General features: G+C 39.9%; 1 protein-coding gene across 1 annotated transcript in view; it reads left to right on the top strand.

Moving 5' to 3' along the window:
* The window catches only part of tenm1 (teneurin transmembrane protein 1), a 728,712-nt gene that overhangs the window by 256,090 nt on the left and 447,701 nt on the right, over positions 1–24,921 (top strand). The window contains 1 exon segment of the mRNA XM_034181415.1: positions 8,654–8,892. Coding sequence (XP_034037306.1) covers positions 8,654–8,892 — 239 coding nt within the window.

The raw sequence follows: 24,921 nt of genomic DNA, 5'->3' as shown, positions 1-24,921 counted from the left end.
TGACCAGAACCTGAAGTCTGAGAGGTAGAGTGTGAAATGGAAGGGAGACAGGACCATCCCCTGTGGTGCCCCATGCTGCTCTTAATGGTGACAGATGTAATATTATATTCCAAAGCCTCACATACTGTGGATGGCCTGTTAGGTACGTAGTTGGTAATCCAGTCCACCAGTGGAGTCTCCACCTTCATGTCACATAGCATATTGCTGAGCAACGTCAGGCCAGATGGTGCTGAACGCTTTGGAGAAGTCAAAGAACATGACTCTCACAGTGTTGCCTGCCTGCTCTGAGTGAGAGTAAGCTCTGTGCAGCATGAAGATGATGGCATCCTCCACTCCCCTGTTAAGCTGGTATGTGAACTGCAGAGGGTCCAGCGATGGTTCCACAACTGTGTAAAAGTGCCTCAGGATGAGCCTCTCCAGTGATTTCATAACATGTGATGTTAGGTCCACAGGTCTGTAGTCACTAAGTGTGTTGGGGTTCTTCTTCTTGGGCACAGGGACCAGACATGAGGTTTTCCACCACTCAGGAACAATCATCTGGCTCAGGCTTAAGTGAAAGATGTGCCAGACAGTTCCACACAACTGGATAGTACATCCCGTAAGCACTCTGAGGCCATCAGGACCAGCAGCCTTTCCCGGACACAGGCGACTAAATTCTCTTCCAAAAATAGCACATAGATTAATTTATTAGACATCCTATAACTCATCAAAACTCATTTCACACTGATCTTCAACTGTTTATCCGGGATCAGGTAATGGGGGCAACAGCTCCAACAGGGGACCACAAACTTCCCCTTCCTGGGCCACATTAAGCGCCTCTGAATGGGGCATAATGAGGCATTCCAAGGCCACTGTGGCGATATAATCTCTCCACCTAATCCTGGGTCATCCCAGATATCACCTCTCAGCTGGACATGCCTGGAACACCTTTCAAGGGAAGCACCCATGGGGCATCCTTATCAGATGCCTGAACCATCTTAACTGGCTCATTTCAATGCAGTCGAGCAGTGGCTCTACTCTGAGCTCCTCACTGATGACCAAGGTTCTCACCTTATGTCTCAGGGAGACACCAGCCACCCTCCTGAGGAAACCCGTTTCGGCCGTTGTACCTGCAATGTAGTTCTTTCGATCATGACCCAGTCCTCATGACTATAGGTGAGAGTAGGAATGTAGATAGACCAGTAGATTGAGAGCTTCGCCTTTTGGCTCAGCTCCCTTTTTGTCACAACCATATGGTACAGTGAATGCAATAGTGTCCCTGCTGCATCGATTCTCCGGCCAATCTCATGTGCCATTGTCCAATGCAACTGTTTTACCAAGCCATTACAATATAAATATTACAAATAAGTACCTTTGAGATGATTCCAAATGCGTTCTCCACGTACAAGACAGAGAGAGAAAAATGCTGCAGCCAAACTCAGAGAGCTAATGATTCATCCGCTGTGAAATAATTATTTTATATAACGCATCTACCAGCGGCACAAGTGCAGTATCCAGCAAAACACAGCAGGTCGCATTGGCAAGACGAACTGTGCGGCAGTGTGGGGGTAAAATGCGTGCAAGTGTCAAGGTGCCTTAACACCACTGTTGACTGAAATGACACATTTGCGCACAGTGTTCAGTTAGTATTATCCTGCTATTATGTAAATAGATGCTATGGAAATTCCACAGACTGTGCACAGTAACAAATAGCCCTGTAAATTATAATAACATTAAATAAAATAAATAAAAAATAATGATAACAAAGCCCACAGGATGAAATGTGTAGCATGCAGTGGGAGAGCTCCTGGCTGGCACCATCATGCACAGATCACGCATGAGGTCCTCCTATGGACAGATGTCCTCCTCAGTTCTCAGGAATGCCAAGTATCACTCCACTGCTGTGCTGAAGCCCGCCGCTGTGTGTGCAGGCAGACCATCCATGCACACGGCTCACAGCCGCCAGCATGAGACTTATTGCTATTGTGGTCCTAATTTTGGAAAAAAGATAATCCTAGCTGCTGCTGACAGGTGTGTCCAGCCTGCTGACCATGAGCCGCAGCTGCTGGACTCCCTTGGCCACTTCTCTCTTTTGCTGTTTGCATGCTGTTGCAGCCCAGTGAGACAGGACCGTTAGGTTGTAGCAAATTTGATGGGTTAAAGAGCTCTGTTCATTTGCACCGTTGCTCCGCTGCACATGTCAAACACCTTTAAATAAATTTTCTAATAAAAGCAACTTGCTTTAACAACTGTCATAGGACTGTCTAAAGTGTGTGTGTGTGTGTGTGTAAATTACCAGACCTTTAGCAAATTTCACAATCATTAATTAAACACAGCCATGGACCTCTAAAATTTATAAAACTGTGTGATTCAGGGTGTTTTTCATGCAGGTTTTAACTTTCAAAGAGCAGATTGAATTGAGTGAAATTGGCCTTGATCAATTGAGCTAATTATTTCATTAGATCGTATACAGTGCATCCGGAAAGTATTCAGAGAGCTTCACTTTTTCCCCATTTTGTTTTGTTACAGCCTTATTCCAAAATGAATGACATTATTGTTTTTACTGCATGTCAGAGCAGAAACCAAGGATGAAGTCAAGGGTATTGTCTGTAGAACTCCTAGACAGGATTGTCTCAAGGCACAAATCTGGGGAAGGGTACAGAAACAATTCTGCTGCTTTGAAGGTCCCAATGAGCACAGCGGACTCCATCATCTGTAGATGGAATAAGATCAGATCCACCAGGATTCTTCCTAGAGCTGGCCATCTGTCTAAACTGAGCGATCGGGGGAGAAGGGACTTAGGGAGGTGACCAAGAATGCAATTGTCACTCTGTCAGAGCTCCAGCAATCCACCAGTCAGGTCTGTATGGTAGAGTAACCACATGGAAGCCACTCCTTAGTAAAAGTCACCTTGCAGCCCGCCTGGAATTTGCCAAAAGGCATCTGAAGGACTCTCAGACTATGAGACACAAAATTTTCTGGTCTGATGAGACAAAGATTGAACTCTTTGGCGTGAATGCCAGACAGGGGCGTAGGTTTGCATATGGACCATAGGGACAAGTCACAACCAATATTTTGGGATGGCAAAATAGTCCCTACCAATATTTAGAATTTTTTTTATATAACAAAATCATTCACTATTGTTTTGCGAACTCGATACTATAATTTTAGTCGTCACGTTTTGTGTTTTCGACGTGCCAGAGTGACAGGGTTACCCATGTTGCAATTTCATTAGCTCACGTTCTTCTCACATGGACGTAAACAAAGCGCATCTCGTGGCAGGCAGTGCTTAATTTGTAAAGTGGGAGGTCCCAGAGCGCAGAGGATGGGTGGCTCCGGTGCAGTGTTGCCAGATGTGCGATAATTATCGTATTTGTACGATAGTTTTGCCCTCTGTACGATGTACGATCAATACATGTACGATCAATAATGGAAAAAAATCCAATATGTACGATAATTTCAGTTGGTTGCCCAAACACGCATCTCTCTCTGACACCCAAGAATCATTTTGCAGGTGTTGCACTCAGGCGGCATCAAATGCTGGCTTTGGGCGACCGGGACAGTCATTTGAAAGCCCGCCCCCTCTCCATACAAAGTAATGAGTTCCATCCAATCTGTGCCGTGACAGGAAGATTCCCCAACCAACATCTTTTTTTTTTTTTTCGAAACTTTATTTCAACAAATGCAATAACAAACGAACAAAACACAAGAGCAAAGAGATATACAAGAAGAATAAAAAAAAGTTAAAGTTCCTTATGGAGGTGTCAACATTTTTTTCTGTGTTCAACAAAATCTGCACAAGTGGCATCGGATGACGACAGCGACCTCGAGGTTGAATTCGACTCTTTCTAGTCTGGTAATTAACACATGTTTGTGTCCCTTCACAGAAAAAAAAATCTTTCTAGTCTGGTAGTGCATTTGCTTGTGCATTTGCGTTCTTTTTGTGCCATAGTTTCCCCATTACTATAATTACTGTTTAAAAATGTGACATAAAATTCTTTGTAAATTAAAAAAAAAAACGCTAAAATAGCTACGTTGCATGCGTTTTGTTTGTGTACGATAATTTCTCCTAAAATACGATAATTTTGAGGTTTTGGTACGATAGTTTCATATTTCATATCTGGCAACACTGCTCTGGTGCAGAAAAACAAGAAGGGCGGGGGGAGGGGTTGCGAACAATGCTGTGCGCCACACTTAAAATAAACTGCACACCCACACAAACACGCATGCACACCTTCACAAATGACACTAACACCCTGCCTTTTCCTCAAAAATTACTACATTTATGTTTGCTGTCTGTACTTTTCTGTCACTTTTGCGCTCTTTTTCATACTTTTCCCTCGTTTCAAAAGTCACCAAACGCACTTTACCGTAATATATGCAACATATAGCATACTGTTGGAAAGCACGGGTTCTTGGCTTGCTGTCAGTGTTGAAATTTTTCAGCGAGGGCTTACATGAGAATTTACGGTAATGAGAATCAGCGGCGCACTAGTGTGAAACTTCCATGTTTTTCCTCTGCGTTATGACATCACAGGCTTACGTTTACCGTAATACACCATATATATCATTGTAAAGCCCTTTTTTTTTTGTTGGCAAATTAGGTTGCCAGATACCTACAACTGCATTATTGATGAAGAGAATAGATTATACAGCTTGGTTGCAAAAACATTTTTTTTTTTGTTAGCTCCACAAGTATTTTTTTTGTTGTCTTGTTCTCTCAGGTGTAGGCCTATAGAATAGATTCGTGATTTTGGGTGCAATTTTGTTATTTAAGCTATTTGTTTGTCTGCCTACACACTTAATAATGTAAATAAAGTGTTAAATTATTCAGCATTATGTCGTCATATGTTATGTATTATGCTGTACTTGTGCGTCTAATGGTATGAGTGGGTTAGGGGGTGGTGGTGGTGGGCAGGGGGGGGGGGGGGGGTGGTATTGTCCCTACCAAAGCTGAGACCAAACCTACGCCCTTGATGCCAGACGTTATGTTTTGGAGGAAACCAGGCACCATCCATACAGTGAAGCATGGTGGTGGCAACATCATGCTATGGGGATGTTTTTCAGCAGCAGGAACTGGGAGACTAGTCAGGATTGAGTGATTGATAAATGCAGCAATGTACAGAGACATCCTGGATGAAAACCTGCTCCAGAGCGCTCTTAACCTCAGTCTGGTGCAACGGTTCATCTTTCAGTAGGACAATGACCCTAAGCACACAGAAAAGACATCAAAGGAGTGGCTACAGGACAACTCTGTGAATGTCCTTGAGTGGCCCAGCCAGAGCCAGACCTGAATCTGATTGAACATCTCTGGAGAGATCTAAAAATGGCCATGCACCAATGCTCCCCATCCAACCTGATGGAGCTTGCGAGGTGCTGCAAAGAGGAATGGACAAAACTGTCCAAAGATAGGTGCACCAAGCTTTTGGTATCATATTCAAAAAGACTTGAACCTCTTATTGCTGCTAAAGGTGCATCAATAAAGTATTGTGCAAAGGGTATGAATACCTATGTATTGTACATGTGATTTCTTTGTTTTTCATTTGTAATAAATTTCAAAAATTAAAAAAAAAAACTTTTTTACTTTTTTACTTTGTTACTTTGGGGTGTTGCGTGTAGAATTTTGAGGCAAAAAATGAATTTACTTCATTTTGGAATAAAGCTGTAACATAAAATGTCTAAAAAGTAAAGCACAGTGAATACTTTCTGGTTGCACAGTAATTCAAAATGACTTTGTGTCTATGTTTTAGGATTTGATGCTTTGCGGTCAACATTTCTCAAGTCTGACAGTTCTGTAATGGTTTCCACAGATATTATCCTGGCCATCCCACCTACTCAGTGGCCCAGGATTACCACTCTGTTCCAGTATCATAGAAAAATAATATGACATGCAAACATCACCTTAACTGAGGTGATAAAATTATATTAAAAGACACTTTGTAGTGATGTAATAATCATGCTATTTTGTGAAGTTTTTTTTTTCCTCACTGCTTTTGAATTTCTCAGCACAACACATATTTACACTCAATGTGCCTCTTTCAAAAAAATATGCATGTGATTAATTTCGTTTTTAATTGCTTGACAGTCCGAATTAAAACCAAGGGGCATCCTTCTGTGATGAAAAACAAAGCCAACACGTGCCAAATTTTGAAGTCCCTTGACTAGCCACATGAAACCAGCTCCAAAAGTGATTCACTCCCATAGATGCTCATGTTAGACTATCCAACTTTACAGCAGAAATAATCATGTTTACAGTACGTCCAAAAAATGATTTTTTTTTTTTTCATTCATGATGCCAGTACGTGGGTAAATTTTTATATAACATATCACAGTAAGCTATTTTAAACCATATATATATATAGGCTGTGTTCCAATTCTGGGTCTGCAGTCTTCAAATAGAGTGTCCCATGAAACTCTTCAACCTTCCTTCCTTCAGACAAAGCGGAAGTCGTAACAAACCCTTCTGAAATGAGACGGTCTAGCCTACAGAGCATTTTGGCTATTGCATCATTGCATTTCCTGCCCCTACATCATAGTAACCTTGACAGCTACTTGCATCAAGTCAGCATAGTGGGTGGAACCCATAGTTTAGCAAAATTTGTATTACTCATTCATGCTTTATTTACAAATATTACTTATTTACTATTGTACATAAGGAGCCTAAAAGTTTTTTTTTTTTTTTGTGCCAACCGTTTTGCACTGACTCTTGGGATTGTTTGGGCCTTGAAGTATCCACCAGATTTATTCTTAATTTGAGGGGGAAAGAAGGCTGTGAATGTTTGGACGATGAACAAGCCACCTTTGAAATGGGACAGCTTATTCATGCCCTTTATGATATAAAAAGCTGACAATTCCAGGCTTAGAAGTGTGCAGTGTAATGGCAGATTTAGAGCGCCGCAAGCAAAGGTTGTTAGCAATAGTTACTGGCTGCTGTGAATTTGGCTATGTTTTTCCTTTCTGAGAATTGTATTACAAATGCACTTTTAATGTACGTAATGTGCACTTAATTGTAGCAATTGACCAGCAAATAAATATGCCTCTGTATTTCTGAGTCAAATTTTAGTATTGTTTAATTGGTATATTAGCATTGTTAGCACTAATTAGCAGATAGCTTGGACAGCAGATAGCAGTTACATTGGGTGGCCTATGGTGTGATTTGGCACTATATTAATAAACTGAATTTAACTGAAATTGAAGTTGGAAAGGCAAAGGTCTGCAACAGAAAGGCAAAACACTGGAAGTGCTGGGAATCAGAATGTGATAAAGCAGGAATGAACCTGGATAATGGGGTGATGAAGGAACACTTTAACAGAGGCTATAAAGGCAACTGAAGAATTTCATGTGAAAGTGTGGAGACACATGAACCAAGAACGCCAGAAACAGGAAGTGAATGGAGCTTGGAAGAGACATCAAAGTAAAAGCACCAAAGACAGTCAAATGGGGGGAAATTATACAGATAACATGAATAATAATAATAATAATAATAATAATAATAATAATAATAATAATATGCAGAGCATAATACCAGAAACAAAATAACGTAGAGATCAAAATGTGACCCATGACAATGAATAAGGTCTTTCAGATATTTTTTCACACAGAAATACACTAACTTAAAAAAAAAAAAAAAAAAAAATTCTATTTCAAATTATTTGGCAGTGGGTACATTCCAATAACATGGCCACACAACTCTGTGCCAGGGAGAGGGCACCTTTGGCCAAGATGCCCAATAAAACCACTGAAGGCTTGAGAGAAACAGGAAACAAATCTGCTGGCATTGCTCCCCTGATGTTTGTGAGCTCTACATGGGTGAAAGAGATCCGGTATCGCAGACTGAACAGTCCTCCCTAAAAATCGGTCCACTCTGCCTTCACTGCGCATGCGTCATTTCAGACCTCAGCAAAGTCATTTCTGAGCTTCACCAGGAAATCACTAATTATCACCTTGTTTTTGCTTAAAGCTACACTTCAGTCATCATCTATCTCAGTGACAGATATTTGAAGCTTTTGTACAACAATCATTTCCACATAAATTCAGCATTATTTCATAATAAAAGACGCAGACTGATCAGAGCACACAGCAGCTGCTGCAACGCCATTTCAGAGCGTCAGTTACGACTCGCCAATTTAAGAAGTTTTGCCTTGTCGTCTGGTAGTTAATAATCCCATTAATTCATTTGACCACTTTGGGTGTAGAGAGTCCATCTCAGACGTGTTGCTGTAGTCCGAAGTCGCATGCGCAGTGAAGGGAGGGGGGACCGATTTTTTAGGGGGGAACATTTGGTCTGCAACACCGGGAACCGTTGCAAATCACAAAAGTAAGACACAAAAACAAATTAAATAGTGTGCACCAAAACACCAAGGCAGCTGGATGTGACACCATCTTGCAGCTGTTATATTATAAAACAACCACAGAACCCTGCACAAATGATTTTGTATGAATGTAGCTGGCACTTCTTCCTTCTCTCTCTCTCTCTCTCTCTCTCTCTCTCTCTCTCTCTCTCTCTCTCTCTCAACATACGTGTAGTTTTAAAGTTGTATGCAGGTTCAACTGAGCTTGTTTTTACCTTCTTTCATTTTCAAAGATTAGGTCTGGTGGCCATCCAGGCTACCACTGCTTTTACGATGAGGATTGTAGGTTGTAATGAAACTTGTTATTTGTGTTTCTCCCACAGACACTTCTTGTTCAAGCAGGGCTCTGGTTCATCAGCTCTGCTGTCAGGGGCGGGGCAGGGTTACCCCCTGACCTCTGGGACGGTGTATTCTCCTCCACCCCGACCCCTCCCTCGCAGCAGTGTGACCAGACCACTGTTCACCTTCAACAAGCCTCACCGCTGCTGCAACTGGAAGTGCACAGCTTTGTCAGCATCACTGCTCACCTTGACACTGGCTCTGCTGCTCACATATGTCATCGGTGAGTCCAGTCACTGCGCACAAGCCAACAGCTGTACAACAAGTTTCATTATATATATAAAACATAAAACCCCTACGCATCAAAACATTTTCATAACAGACCTCTCAGGGAGCTCGGAAATTGGAAAGCATGTCAAGAAACTGCCTAATTAATTCAGGAAAGAATCAATAAAATGCTGAAGCAATCTGTATCAGGGAACTTAACACATTCAGAATGCAAAAGTCATCAAAGGCTAATAAAATAGAAAAACAAAAAGAAAAAGAACAGGAGATTGAAAGAAGGGATCAAAGCAAGACGGGTGGAAATTTTACACTCGTTCTCAGAGGGAGTTGGCTTTAAACACAGCAGGTAATGTATTCCAAATGTGACCCTCTGTAGGATATTTTAAATTGTAAATAAGCTGTCGTGGACTAAAGCAAACAGAAATGCTAATTATGCCATGATGAATACACACACACAGTACTAACAAGTGTATTATTTCTCATACCCATTCAACTTCTTATGAGTAAATGGACTGCATTTATATAGTGTTTTTCCATCTGCATCAGACGCTCAAAGCACTTTACATGTGAGGCTTTACAGCAGCCTCGCATTCACCCCACTGTGAGGCTGCTGCCACGCAAAGCACACACTACACACCGGGAGCAACTAGTGGATTAGTGATATTCCGGACAGGCTGGGATTTGAACCGAGGATCCTCTGGCCTCAAGCTCAACGCTTTAACCACTAGACCTTGAAGACTAGACCCTCACCTCCCCTTACGTCCCCCCCTTATGAGTATTTTTCTCCCCTTTTTAAAAGATATTTTCTATTTCTGTTATGCAGTTCAGTTTTGTTCGTTTATGCCATAATTATCTGCTGCATTTGGTTTTGTTTGTATGCTTGCTAATCCTGAGGTGTTCTCCTTGCTCTTTGTTACTCAGAAGCTTTGGAAAAACCAAGGCTTGTACCGTCTTCAATGCAGTGAGTGAATAGGCTTCAGTTTGTTAGTTTTATTTTTTTTTAAACTTAAAAAACAAGTACAGGTGAGCCTCATTAACTTGTGTCAGTCGGTGTCTACAAAATCGCACCGCAACTTATCTGAAACGGCAAATTAATAACGTTGACCAAAAAAACCCTTAAAATCAGCTTACTTTGCCATATTACAATAGTTTGAATAGTTTGAAGCGCAGATTAGTTCTTGAAGAAAGTGTAGAACTTAGGTTGTAACAGACGTTCCTCCAGTTCTCTCTTCAAGTTATGAAGTTGAACTTGCACCTGTATCTTCTTTATGATTTCTTCATCTGGAGTGGGTTTGGGATTGTTTTCTTCCTCCTCGGGCTGTTGATGCAATGAGGGCTTCGTCAGTTACATTGGCATCTTCATCTACGGTGGCCCAGGTCTGGAGGAGCTCTTTCACAGATGAATGCAGCTGGTCCTGCATCACAGCAAGAGGTTGCTAAATGATGGATGTCTGGAGGTCTTCCTACATGAAGCCCATGAAGTCAGCATCACCTTCATCATCATCTGCAGGCTGGTTGGTGAATAGTTTGCTGCTGGTGGATGGCTGGTGGATGAGCTGGCTCAATGGAACTGAATCTTCACTACTGACAGGATCTTCAAGGGCCTTGGGCCAACATTTCTTCATAGAGTCCATGCGAATGGAGTTCCAGGCAACGTCCACCTTATGGATGACCTCCTTCAAAGTCATCTCTTGCAGAAAGGTCTGGATCCCCGAGACAACTGACACCATGGCTTTGATGAGTTTCTTTCTGTAGAGCTGTGGCAGGGTGCTGGTGACTCCTTGGTCCGTGGGCTGGATGTTACTTGTGATATTCTTTGGTTGGTACATCACTTTAACCTTTCCACATCTCAAAACCAGGGTTTCAGCTGGTGGATGAGCAGGACAGTTGTCTAGGTGAAGAATGGCCTTCTTTTCCACTCCATGGTTGCATAGGTGCTTTTTCACCGATGCCACAAATGTCCTCATGAACCATTCCTGGAAGAGACTGTCATCCAGGCATTCTGGGAGTTGTCTTAAAGGAGGGCAAGAGTATCCATGTTCACACAGTGTCTATCATATGATGATTTAAAAGTGTTTAGGAACATTTCATAGGCTTTATCAATATTGTTTTCCCTAAACATTGAGTTCCAGTTTTGGTTGAGCAGTTCCTGTTTGAATCTGTTCTCACTATTTTATTCCTCTGTATGCTATCCTGTCATATACAACAAAAACAGGTAAATGATCACTGATATCATTGATCAATAATCCACTTATTGTGTTGCTATCTTTGAGGTTTGTAAATATATTATCTATTAATGTGGCACTGTGTGATGTGATCCTAATGGGTCTGGTGATTTTGGTGTAAAGGCTACTCTACACTGTATTTATACAATCTTTAGTAAATTATGATACACTGTCAAGCAAAAAGACCGAAAGAACGAGATCGCGAGTACAAGCGGCTGAGATGAGTTTCCTCCGCAGGGTGGCTGGGCACTCCCTTAGAGATAGGGTGAGGAGCTCGGTCACTCGGGAGGAGCTCGGAGTCGAGCCGCTGCTCCTCCACATTGAAAGGAGTCAGTTGAGGTGGCTCGGGCATCTTTTCCGGATGCCCCCTGGACGCCTCGCTGGAGAGGTGTTCCGGGCACGTCCCATTGGGAGGAGGCCCCGGGGAAGACCCAGGACACTCTGGAGGGACTACATCTCTTGGCTGGCTTGGGAACACCTTCGGGTTCCCCCGGAGGAGCTGGGGGAGGTGTGTGTGGATCGGGAGGTCTGGGCGGCTTTGCTTGAGCTGCTGCCCCCGCGACCCGACTCCAGATAAAGCGGAAGAAAATGGATGGATGGATGGATATGTCAAGCAAATCAATGTTAAAAACCCACAGATGATCAGGACCTTCTGAGTTACAGCAACAAATGTTTCCTCAAACCAGCCAGTGTTCTGTAGAAGAATAAACTGCGGTAGGAAAAGATGCATAAGCAACAGCGATGACCGCAGTCTTGAGAAGATTGTGAAGCAAAGCTGATTCAAGAACTTGATGGAGTTGAACACAAAATGGTCCGAGGCTGGAGTCACTGCATCAAGAGCTACCTCAGAGATCTGTCTGGGAAATTAGCTACAAGTGTGTCAAGCCACTCATGAACCAGAGACAATGTCAGGGGTGTCTTACCTAGGCTCAGGAGAAAAGAACTGGGTCATGGTACAAGATCTTCTTTTCAGAAGACTTTGTATGGTATTACTGTACTTGACTGGCCAGACAACTCTACTGACCTGAACCCCCTAGAAAATCTACAAGGTAATGAATGTCAAGAGGAAGATGATAGACACCAGACAAAATAATACACGAGCAAAACACTGCTGTCAAAGCATACTGTACTTGTATAACAAATTCAGCAGTGGCACATATTGATCACCTCCATGCCACACCTCACTGATGCAATATTCTTTGCAAAAGGAGCCCCAACCAAATACCAAATTCATTCTTCATCAACATTTTGACACTCAGTTTTGTTTTTCATAGAACTTATGAAATATGCAAATAAGATAAGATAAGTTGTTTTGTGTTTTGTTTTGTTCATATTTTAGTTGTAGGTGGTAATTTAATTTAATTTAACAAAAAAAAAATGCAGATATTGCTAGGAAAGCAAGACTATTAAAAAAACAGAAGCACATTGTTGCTACATGGGTCTGGAATTGTAGGGTGTGGATTAGAGTAAAAGAAGGAACAAATGGTATACAAATCAAAAACATGGAGGACCTTACAAAATACAGACCTGAATAGACAATCAAATATGACGTCTGTTGGTAATTGGACCAACAAAAAAAAAAAATCTGATCAAACATGGAAACAGATGATAAAATATATGACATAGACACTAATATTGATGAAAGTATATTTGACTTAAAAACGATTGGTTGCGAGTATTATACGGTAGAACAGCTAAATAGTGAAAAAATTGCAGAAGATACCCTGTCACTCTTACATATAAACAGTTGAAGCTTGTATTGTAAAATGTCGCAAATAAAAGATTATTTAAATCAGTTTAAAAATAAATTTAATATTGTTGCAATCACTGAATCTTGGCTTAATGATGATCTCATGACTGATGTTCAAATAGAGGGATATGAGCTGTATTTTGTGAACAGAAGAGATAAAAGGGGCGGTGGTGTTGCTCTGTACATAAAGGCAGATCTGATATGTACAATTGTAGAAGAAATGACAACTGTGGATGACATCATAGAAATTGTAACAGTGGAACTTGTACATGAAACATCTAAAAATATTTTAATCAGTTGTGTATACAGAGCACCAGACACTTGTGTTGTGAAATTTACAGATAGAATAATAGAGTTATTCCATCAAATTAAAAACAAAACGCTTTTTATATGTGGAGACTTTAACATTAACATAGAGAGCTCCAGTTGCCAAAGAATAAGTGATTTTGTGAATTCAATGTATAGTTTGGGGTTATTCCACTTGATAACAAAACCAACCAGAATCACATCGCAAAGTGCAACGGTAATCGACAATATATTTACAAATAGAACAGATGAAATTATCAGGAATGGGATCTTGATGACAGATGTTAGTGATCATTTACCAGTCTTTTCAATATTTAAATATAAAAATAGGTACAAGAAAAAAACTGTTATAAACTTTAAAAGAGACAAGTCAGTAAAAGCCTTAGAGGCATTAAAATATGATCTTAAAAATCAAAATTGGGAAGAAGTTTATGTCAGTGATGTTAATGTAGCATATAACTCATTTATGAAAATATTGATGAAATCATATAATAAAAACTGTAAATTAATAGAAATTAGTAAGAAAAGAGTAAATAAACCATGGCTGACAAAGGGAATAAAAAATGCTTGTGCAAAGAAAAACTATTTATACAGGTGCTTTTTAAAAATGCAAACGAAACAGAACACAGATACAAAAAATATAAAAATAAACTATTGACAATAATTAGGAAACAAAAAAAAGATTATTATAGTGAACAATTAAATAAGAATAAAGATAATATGAGGGCAACATGGGGAATTATAAAAAGTGTGATTGAAAGTGATGGAGCGAAAGCAACTTTTCCAAATTACTTTGTCAAAGAAAATAAAGAGATATTTGACATAAAAGAAGTGGCAAATGGGTTTAATGATTATTTTTCAAATGTAGGATCAAGTCTGGTGGGAAATAAACCAATAGTAGAAGATACATTACATACACTTGTAAATACGGTCAATAGTATTTGCCTGGACAATGTGGAAAAAGATGAAATAAGAAATATTGTAAAAAACTGTGTAAGCAAAAGATCAACTGACCATGAAGATTTAGACATGATGACTGTAAAAAGTATAATAGAAACTGTTATTGAACCATTTACTTATATTTGCAATCTGTCTCTGTCAACAGGGATTTTTCCAGATGAAATGAAAATTGCCAAGGTAGTCCCATTATATAAAAATGGAGACAAACATAAATTCTCTAATTACAGGCCAGTATCATTGCTTCCACAGTTTTCTAAAATTATGGAAAAAGTTTTTGTGACAAGGTTGGATAAATTCACTGAGAAACATCATATTTTAAATAATGCTCAGTATGGATTCAGAACAAAACATTCGACAGCTATGGCAATTATGGAATTAATAGAGAAAATATCAACAACAATAGAAAATAAGGATTATTTTGTAAGTATTTTTATTGACTTGAAAAAAGCTTTTGATGTTATAGACCACTCATGATTGCTTCACAAGTTACAACAATATGGAATAAGAGGTATTGCACATCAGTGGGTAAAAAGCTACTTAGAAAACAGAAAACAGTTTGTTCAGATAAATAATATCAAATCAGAATTGTGTAATATTGCTTATGGAGTACCACAAGGATCAGTACTTGGACCCAAACTGTTTATTTTGTATATCAATGATTTTGTGAATGTATCTAATGTGCTTGGTAGCATTTTATTTGCTGATGATACAACGCTGTTTTACTCTGGATCAGATATACAGGAAGTAGCACAAGTGATAAAAACAGAATTGGAAAAGGTTAAGCATTGGTTTGATATAAACAGACTGTCACTAAATATTAATAAGACAAATTTCATATTGTTTAATGACAGAGCAAAAAAAAATAACGTGTCATTACAAATAGATGGAATGGATATACAAAGGGTAAAAGAAATGAAATTTTTAGGAGTCATAATTGATGAAGATCTTACATGGAAGTCACACATAAATTACATAAAAGGAAAAATAGTGAAAGCCATTGCTGTTTTGCATAAAGTAAAATATTCATTAAATAGTTATGGTTTATTAACATTGTACAATTCATTGATTTTCCCATATTTAACTTATTGTGTAGAAATCTGGGGATCAACATATACAACTTATATACAACCTTTGTTTATTCTGCAGAAAAGGGCTTTAAGGGTGATTAGCAACAGTGGTTTTAGATATCCATCTAATCCATTGTTCATTAAGTACAGGGTACTTAAATTTTGTGATTTGGTCGATTTGAAAATATTACAAACAATGTACCAAGCAAATAAAAATACTTTACCAACAAACATTCAAAATATGTTTGAGAAAAGAGTAAGTAGTTATAAACTGAAAGGAATAGAAGTCTTTAGAAAACCAAGATACAGAACCAGAGTAAAAGAATGGAGTATTGCAGTAAATGGTGTAAAATTATGGAACAATCTCAACAAAGAAATTAAAGAATTAAGGTCGCTTAAATTATTTAAAAAACGTATTAAACTAGATGTATTAAGTAAGTATGAAACTATAAAATAAGTTAGTGGGCTGTAAGGAAGTTAAAAAAAATGTAATTTGTTAATAATGTATAAAATGTTTTAAGTTTAAAAATGTAACCTGTCAGAGATGTAATCTATTTAATAATGGTCATAATTATGAAATAAGTCAGTGGTATGTCACAAGTTAAAGAAATACAATCTGTTAAATAATGTTGAAAAATGACGCTGGATATTGAAAGATTGTATTGTAAAAAGGGGCAGAAAATATAAGACTTGTTCTTCTCTCTGCTCCTTTTCATTCTGGTAATGGAGATGCTTTATTTCTGCTTTTCTGTTTTTTTCTTTTAAATGAATGAAATAAATAAATAAATGAAATGAAATTATCAAAATTGAAAAAATACTGGAAACACTTTAGTTTATATGTAATGAGTCTACAATATATGAAAATAGAATATATTTTAAAAGTATATAGAAAATAGATTATATATGTGTGTGTATCTTTGTGTTTAATTTGTGTAAATTAATTGCACCACATATACATTTTTGATTAAAAAAGCAATTTGTCAGAGTCATACTTGAATATGTCACACATAAAGTCATGGGGGGAGGTGGTGGTCTAGTGGTTAAGGTGTTGGGCTTGAGTCCAGAAGATCATGTCCCCGCCTGACTGGAAAATGACTAAGGGCCCTTGAGCAAGGCCTTTAATCTCCTATTGCTCCCGGTGTGTAGTGACCTTGTATGGCAGCACCCGGACATTGGGGTGAATGTGAGGCATAATTATAAAGTGCTTTGAGCATCTGATGCAGATGGAAAAGCGCTATTTAAATGCAGTCCATTTACCATTCTTGTAGCAACATATGAAGGGCAGCTGGTCAGTGTTCAAACTGTAATCATTAAAATACAGGTTTGGGCCAAAGAGAATTATGGTATAAATAATTTATATAGCACGTCTGTATTTCAGAACCACATAAACTCATCTTATGATTACTCCTACTTTTGTCAAGGCTTCAAAATCACTATAATTTTAAATGCATTTTTAGTCTCTCCTTGTTATTGTAGTTTAGACCTGATGACTTCAGCATCTCTACATTTTTGTATGTACAAGTTATTATCTGGTTATCTTATTATCTGGTGTGCACAAAGTAGTTTGCTGTAAAGAATATGCTGTGTTGTCATTGTTACACTGGGTATTTCTCTCAAATCTTTTGGTACCATAGCGTGACGGCTTAATTTCATATCACAAACTTGCACTCAGCATCACATCTCTGATTTGCAATCCTTTCAGACGCAAGTGGCTATGTACCTGCTTTGTGATTTGGGCAGTGCATGCATCGGTGCCTAAGACATAGATTTTTGTTTGTCTCTGCATGCAGTATTCTTATAAACAAATACGTAACATGCGATAAATTAATTGTACTGTAACACATGAAAACAATAAAAACAGGTCTCACTTTTTATAGTCCAATATCAATCACTTTCAAGTTTTTTAAAAGATCAACTCGACAAGCTAAAGATGTAAAGGTTGCAGGGAAACCTAATTGCGATGTCTGCATCACAGGGCACAAGGTCACAGCAGATTACTGGAAGTTTGTGGGATTCTTCTGCAACCTTGAAGTTCATCTGCAGTTTGTCAAAGTCAAATAACAAATTTATTCATCGATCTCATCCGATGGCGCCGTTTCTCCACCTTGGCCCAACCCTCCACCTCTGCACCTCATCCCCCGCCCCTCCGCCCCTATGTGCTTCTGTCACGAACCTCCACCCATCAAGTTCATTTCCCTCTTGTGGTGAAGCTCAAGGTCATAGCAGAGCAGACAGGGGTTCACATTAATCACACACACACACACACACACACACACACACACACACACACACACACACACACACACACACACACACACACACACACACACACACACACACACACAGACTCAAATCCATGAAGATTAATCCCTGTGCTGCACCACACTATTCCATTAATGTCCCGGCCCCTGTAATTAGTGCATTAACGAGCAGGGTGAGTGATGACTCAGAGACAGCATCACCTTTTAACTGGTGTCATGATCTGTTCATGCTCAGCAATGATTGATCTCCATGTTGACACTACCACGGCAACAAGATGTATGGGATGGAAACACAGATAGTATGTTACCCTGTAAATCACAGATATTCAAATGCAAGATTAAGGAGGTGATGGACTAAATGTCTTTGTCTAGGGGGAGAGGTTGAGATGCAGGCTAGCGGCTGATTAGGTTCTCTCATTACATAATGATTCAGTCATTTTAAGGAATTGATTAACAACTAGTGACAGGATTGGAAATAATTTTACCTTGAAGGATTGCACTTCATCACTCACACTGAGTCATGGCGTGTTGATATTTGCTGTATTTATTCACTAGATCACTTAACCCTCGTCTCGGCATTCTGTTTTAAAACTGTAATTGTTATATAAAAACTGAATAATAATAATAACAAAATTACACATTTCCAGTTTTTGCAGTCAGATTCTTCTTCAAATAGCAGAATTCGTAGTTTTGGCTCTTACTTATTTTTCTTTTCTGCACATATTTGCACAATTGTTCCACAAAATGTAGAAACCATATGTATGTTGGACAACTAGGGTTTTTGTTTGTTGTTGTATTTGTTTTGTGGTAGTGGTAGTGTGTGTGGGATTTTTTTAAATAAATTCAAAGTTAAAGGTTTTTTTAAAATGAGAGATGTGTATTTTTCCAGTGTGCCTGTTTTTATGGATGCTCTATATCATTCAGTTTTAGTGTAGCACAGAGTCATGGGCAAGCATTTTATTTATTTATTTCAAAAAATTTCTAACTACGAGGTCTGTGAGAAAACTATCCAACCTTTTTATTTTTTCAAAAACTATATGGATTTGAATCATGTGCACTTGCATCAGACAAGCTGAACCTTCGTGCGCATGCATGAGTTTTTTCACGCCTGTCAGTTGTGTCAATCGCCTGTGGGCAGGCTTTGAGTGAGCACTGGTCCACCCCCTCATCGGATTTTTATTGTCAGTGAAATGGCTGAGAGGCTGTCGCTTTGCTCCATGAATTTATTTTTTTCAGAAACTGTTAGAGACAGCCAGTTGGAAACCATTCGAAAGATTCAGATGGATTTCGGTGAAGATTCTGTCGGTGTCACACGGATTTGTTTTTTTTGCCAGCTTGCACTCGGCCCGAGACGGATGCATTTTTCTCTTCTCCCTCCCTCCTTATCTTTCCTGCTTCTGTGGCGTGTTGTCTGTGAGGCTGCAGCTTTGCTCTTCTGGAAAACGACAAAAATGGATCTGTTAAAGTGGTCTCTGAATGCAATTGACACTATTTTTTCCACAAGACATTCGGGGGCGGAGGACCCGACCGTCCTGCCGGGACGCATGTGATGGGTTACGTGATGGACTCGTGGAGGAGATGGCAGGTCATGTGCCTTTACACGCTTTCTGTGGAGGACGTTGAAGATGTGTATATATCTGGCTTGGTGGTGACCGGCTTTCTGCTGTGTGGAGCGGGTAAGGCGCAGGTTTACCGGAAAATTAAGAAAGTGGAAGCAGCATTAATTGGGCCGTCCAGGCTGCACTAAAAGATTGATTCGATTGGGAAGGCAGTGGCTGCGCAGTCGGTGGGTGTTAACTGCACGCTGGAAAACATCTCGGGCAGGATTGCAGCTCTGGAAACCCGCTTTCACCGTCAGTAAAGACCACATCCTACATTCAGATGTATTGAGAGCCACGCTGTTCTCAGAACTGTGGAATCTTTCAGGTGTCTGCTAATCTGGATATTCATTTGGCTTCCCCAAAGACAGCTATACTTCAAAGCCACTGTGATAAAAAACCTCCTCAAGAAGATCAACACTTAAGCCTCGCTCCCTGGTCATCCCCCTCCCCTCAGCTTCTCCAGCTCTGACGTTGATTGTGGACAGTGGACTGCTCAGGGCTGAGCCCCTCCCCCTTCCAGGATTGTCGGACAAGGCCGTTGACGGCGCCTAATAGGCTGCCTCCAGAGTGTTCTGATAAACTGGACCTTCAAATCTTGGTTATCGTCCTGCGTCTTTGTTTGTCTGTGTGATTATTGTTTTTCTGTGCTGATGGGTTTTTTTTCCTCATTGCTGCTGTGTAACGCAGCGGCTATGAGGGTTTTTTTCTCTTTCTTCCCTCGTGTGTGCTTTTTATATGTGTTTATGTACCGGGCCGGCCTATGTGTGTTGTGTGTTATGTGTGTGTCATTTGTTATGGGTCAGTCTTGGTTTGCTCAGCCCTGCTGTTGACCAAGGCGGGGATGTACATCTGGAGCTGGTCCCCGGGCACCTAATGGTGACTTCTGCTCCTAACTGGCAATTAGGATGGGTTAAATGCAGTAGACACATTTCATTGTGCAGGGAACATGTTCTTTTGTGCATATGACAATAAAATTCTTTTAAATCCTTTGAATCCTTTGAATTAAGGAGTGTTAAAACATTTTTAAAGATGGCCCACAGCGGCGGAGGGTGCGTGGTGCACCGAGCGGCCATCAACAGGCTGGAATGACCAGATCATCTCTAAACTGAACGCTGTGTTGAGCCGGGACATCGTGTGACTACCACAGAAATGGCAAGAGAGCTGGACATAGCACTTTTGTGGCACATTCCACTGTTACAGGAGATTTTGTAATGAAAGACGTGCGGAGGATTTTGCGCATCGGCACTGAGCCGCTCACTGCGCGCAACAAAAAAAACACCTCCGTGTTGGAAACCATTCAGAAGATTCAGACGGCTTTTGATGGCTTTTCAGTCGAGTGAGTATCCGAGAAATTGTTTAACAGCTGGGCATGTTCCAACTTGTCCTGTGAGACTTCCAACATGGAGGTGTTGTTTGTCCAGCGGCTGTGAGCGGCTGCGTCCCAACGCGCGAATCCGTCTGCATGTCTTTCATTACAAAATCTCCTTTAACAGTGGAATGTGCCAATAAAGTGCTGATCCCGACCTCTTCTGAAACTTCTCTGCTAGTCACACGACGTCCTGCATCAACAGAGCCTTAAATTTGGAAGTGCTCTGCTCGTTCCAGCCTGTCGATGGCCGCTCGGGCGCGGTGCGCCCTCCGCCGCCGTGGGCCATTTTTAATCCAGTTTTAATGGTCCTTAATCCGTGTGATACCGACAGAATCTTTACCGAAATCCATCTGAATCTTTCGAATGGTTTCCAACTGGCTGTCTCTAACAGTTTCTGAAAAAAAATTCATGGAGTAAAGCGGCAGCCTCTCAGCCATTTCACTGACAATAAAAATCTGACGAGGGGGGTGGACCAGCGCTCACTCAAAGCCTGCCAACAGGCGAATGACGCAACCGACAGGCGTGAAAAAACTCACGCATGCGCACAAAGGTTCAAGCTTGTCTGATGCAAGCGCACATGATTCAAATCCATATAGTTTTTGAAAAAAATATAATGGTCAGATACTTTTCTCACAGACCTCGTATTAGGCACATTATTCTTACATTGCAAATACCACAATGTCACAAACCTCAAATGTTTTTCTTGGTTCTTTTTGTGGATTTTTTTTTTTCTGAAAATCATAATTTAAAAATTAATAAAAAAAAATGTCTCCATTGCAATTCCATCACCACAAAATAAAAGACAGATATTTCACTTCTTTCTGCAGGGTTAAGTTTCTCTCTTTAGTGGAACAATTTTGCTGACCTGTTACTGAAGTACAGGTGTCATGTCATTGGAATAATGCTCAATATAAGAATTTTCATTCATTTTCATGAAACAACATGATGAATTGGCTGAAATAGAAATATGGCCGAAATAGAAATATGGCCTTGCTGAGGACTCTCAGCCAAAGATCTGCTCACCAGCTTCAGTGGTTACTGAAATATGAGTAGTGATTGAATTCTGTTGCATTTGTCATTGCCATGATAACATCAGTTTCTGACAGTTTTCATTTCAGTCTATAATTTTTTTTTTGTCTTGAATAGATAGGCAAAGTACAGTTAACAAAAGGAACATGTGAGATTAAGACTCCAATTCCTTCCACGTTTTCATGCATGCCTCAGTGCCATTCCTCATTTGCTTCCTTTTTGCATGTTAACTATATTTTTAGTTCAGCCCATTTTAGACAGATTTACCAAACAGTGCCATACTGCCTCTGTAGTAAATTGACAATGCTTGATTAAATTGAACTCCAAGAGATATTCAGTGACTTGAAAATATTCTTGTATTCCCTATTACCTGATGTGTCAAAATTAAACTGGCTAAAAATTTGTGATATTTTAGATGTGTTACATTGAAGGGGGTGCAGTTATGCACTCTATTATGTTGAGCCTCATATATTTATTTAATTTATACCCTGCAGGGGTGGTGATCAAGTGGTTGTATGCTTGGTTTCAGTGCAGAAGGTTCCCAGTTCAAACCCCACCCCTGCCACATTTCTCCAAGTAATGTGAAGTTGTGTCAGGAAGGGCATCCAGTGTAAAACTTGTGACAAATTAACATGCAGATCTACCTTGGATCTGTTGCAGTGACCCCTAATGAAAACAAGGGAACAGCTAAAGGGATGGTGTTTCATGTGCTCTACCGTACTGTTGTGATGAAAAGGGACCTGATCCAAAAGGTGAAGCACTTGATCTACTGGTCAATCTTAGTTCCTTCTCTCACCTATAGTCATGTGGGTTGGGTTATGGCTGGGGATGGGTATTGATAAGACTTTATTGATATTGATGCCATTATCAATTCCGCTTATCGATCCAATTCTTTATCGATTCCCTCATCAATACCTCCTGTGAATTTTCTGTTTGCTAGAAGTAGGCTTCATGGGTTTTCTATGTCAACATCATTTCATTGAGTCTTAAAGTAAATAAATATGAAATTGGTCACTGGATCCTTGATCTCTGAACATAAAATCTGTACATGGTGACTGGATCCTAGCTCTCTGGACATAAATAAATCTGTACATGGTGGACCCTAGATCTCTGGACATAAATAGAAATAAACAAAATCTGTAGTTTTTATCAAAAGCATTGCCTTTCAAGTATTAATGACACAAATTCAAGTCCATAGCCCTGAGCTTTGGACTTGCGGCTGGCTGCGCTGCACGTCAAGATCAGTGTATTTCATAATGGCCCCTTCACATATAGTGCAAAGTTTGGATGGTGTTTGGACAAAAACAGCGAAAGAGTATGAAACAGTTTGACATTAGCACACCATGAAACATCGCGCTGACGGCAGGCGTGCACGAACCCAGTGCAAGAGTTCGTGCACACACCGGTGTCTTTCAGACAGGAACACAGTGCCAGCTGCACCACTTATGTGGAGGAAATATATATAAAAAAAACAGCCAGTACCTGTGGGACAACATTGCACCGCTTATGTGGAATATAAAAAAAATAAAACCAGCCGGTACCTGTGGGACCACATCGTGCCGCGTATGTGGAAAAAAACCCACAAAAAAACATACGGCCCACTGGACATGAACTCACACCATCCAAAAGCTCTGACTGCCAGTCAGAGACTTCACCACTGAGCTACGGAGCTGTTCTTTGAAAGCTGCGGGAATCTGCCTCATATCAGGAAGGACATGGAAGTACAACCCCAATTCCAATTAAGATGGGATGTTGTGTAAAATGTAAATAAAAACAGAGTAGAATGATGTGACAATCCTCTTCAACCTATATTCAGTTGAATACACCACAAAGACAAGATATTTAATGTTCAAACTGATAGACTTTTTTGTTTTTGTACAAATATTGGCTCATTTTGAAATGGATGACTGCAACACATTTCAAAAAAGTTGGGATGGGGCAAGAAAAGAAAAAAGTTGATGAATGCTCAAAGAACACCTAATTGGAAACAGGTGAGCATCAGGATTAGGTATAACAAGAGCATCCCCAACATGCTCAGCCATTCATAAGCAAAGATGGGGCGAGGATCACCACTTTGTGAACAACTGCGTCAAAAAATAGTCCAGTAGTTTAAGAATAATTTTTCTTAATGTTCAGTTGCAAGGAATTTAGGGATTACATCATCTACAGTCCATAATATCAAATCAGAAGATTCAGAGAATCTGGAGAACTTTCTTATCTTATCTTATCTTATCTTAGCCTTTATTTGAAAAGGGACAATGTACAGAGACATTAAGCTCATAAAACAAAGATGATCTGTACCAGATTATAGCTAAATAGCTAGTTTCCATCTGCAGTCCCCATTACATAATAAAATACTGTGAAGAAAAAAAAATACTCAATCAAACAATACCACACATACAGTCACAGACACTGTCAGACACACCCACTCCCACAACCTCTCCAACTTTCACACATGTACAATATAAAATACACATTTCAACAATGATTGCAATTATAGACAAGTCCTTATCTTTAAAAAAAAAAAAAATATATATATATATATATATATATATATATATATATATATAATGACCTTCCTATCCTTCATATCTATCATTTTATATCAGGATAACCACTTCTACACAATAATATTAGTGCTAGCAGGTTTGGTTGTTCCCTAGCCACTGTTTAAGCTCTGCTGTGAAAGTGATATAGTTTACACATAAGCAGCAAGGCCGAAAACCAACATTGAATGCCCGTGACCTTTGAGCCCTCAGGTGGCACTACATTAAAAACCAACATCATTGTGTAAAGGATCTTACCGTGTGGGCTCAGGAGCACTTCAGAAAACCATTGTCAGTTAACACAGTTCGTCGCTACATCTACAAGTGCAAGTTAAAACTCAACCATGCAAAGCGAAAGCCATACATCAACAACATCCAGAAACGCCGCCACCTTCTCTGGGCACAAGCTCATTTGAAAAGGACAGATGCAAAGTGGAAAAGTGTGCTGTGGTCTGATGAGTCCACATTTCAAATTGTTTTTGGAAATCATGGATGTCGTGTCCTCCGGACAAAAGAGGAAAAAGACCATCCAGATTGTTGGTATGGGGTGTGCTAGTGCCCATGGCATGGGCAACTTACACATCTGTGATGGCACCTTCAATGCTGAAAGGTACATCCAGGTTTTGGAGCAACACATGCTGCCATCCAAGCAACATCTTTTTCAGGGATGTCCCTACTTATTTCAGCAAGACAATCCCAAGCCACATTCTGCACGTGTTACAACTGTGTGGCTTTGTAGTAAAAGAGTGCGGTTGCTAGACTGGCCTGCCTCCAGTCCAGACCTGTCGTTGATTGAAAATGTGTGGTGCATTATGAAGCGCAAAATACGACAACGGAAACCCCGGACTGTTGATCAGCTGAAGTCATACATCAAGCAAGAATGGGAAAGAATTCCACCTACAAAGCTTCAACA

Source organism: Thalassophryne amazonica, chromosome 11 (assembly GCF_902500255.1).
Source record: "Thalassophryne amazonica chromosome 11, fThaAma1.1, whole genome shotgun sequence".
NCBI lineage: Eukaryota > Metazoa > Chordata > Actinopteri > Batrachoidiformes > Batrachoididae > Thalassophryne > Thalassophryne amazonica.
Note: the sequence above shows the minus strand (reverse complement) of the source record. Positions and strands in the feature narration are given on the sequence as shown.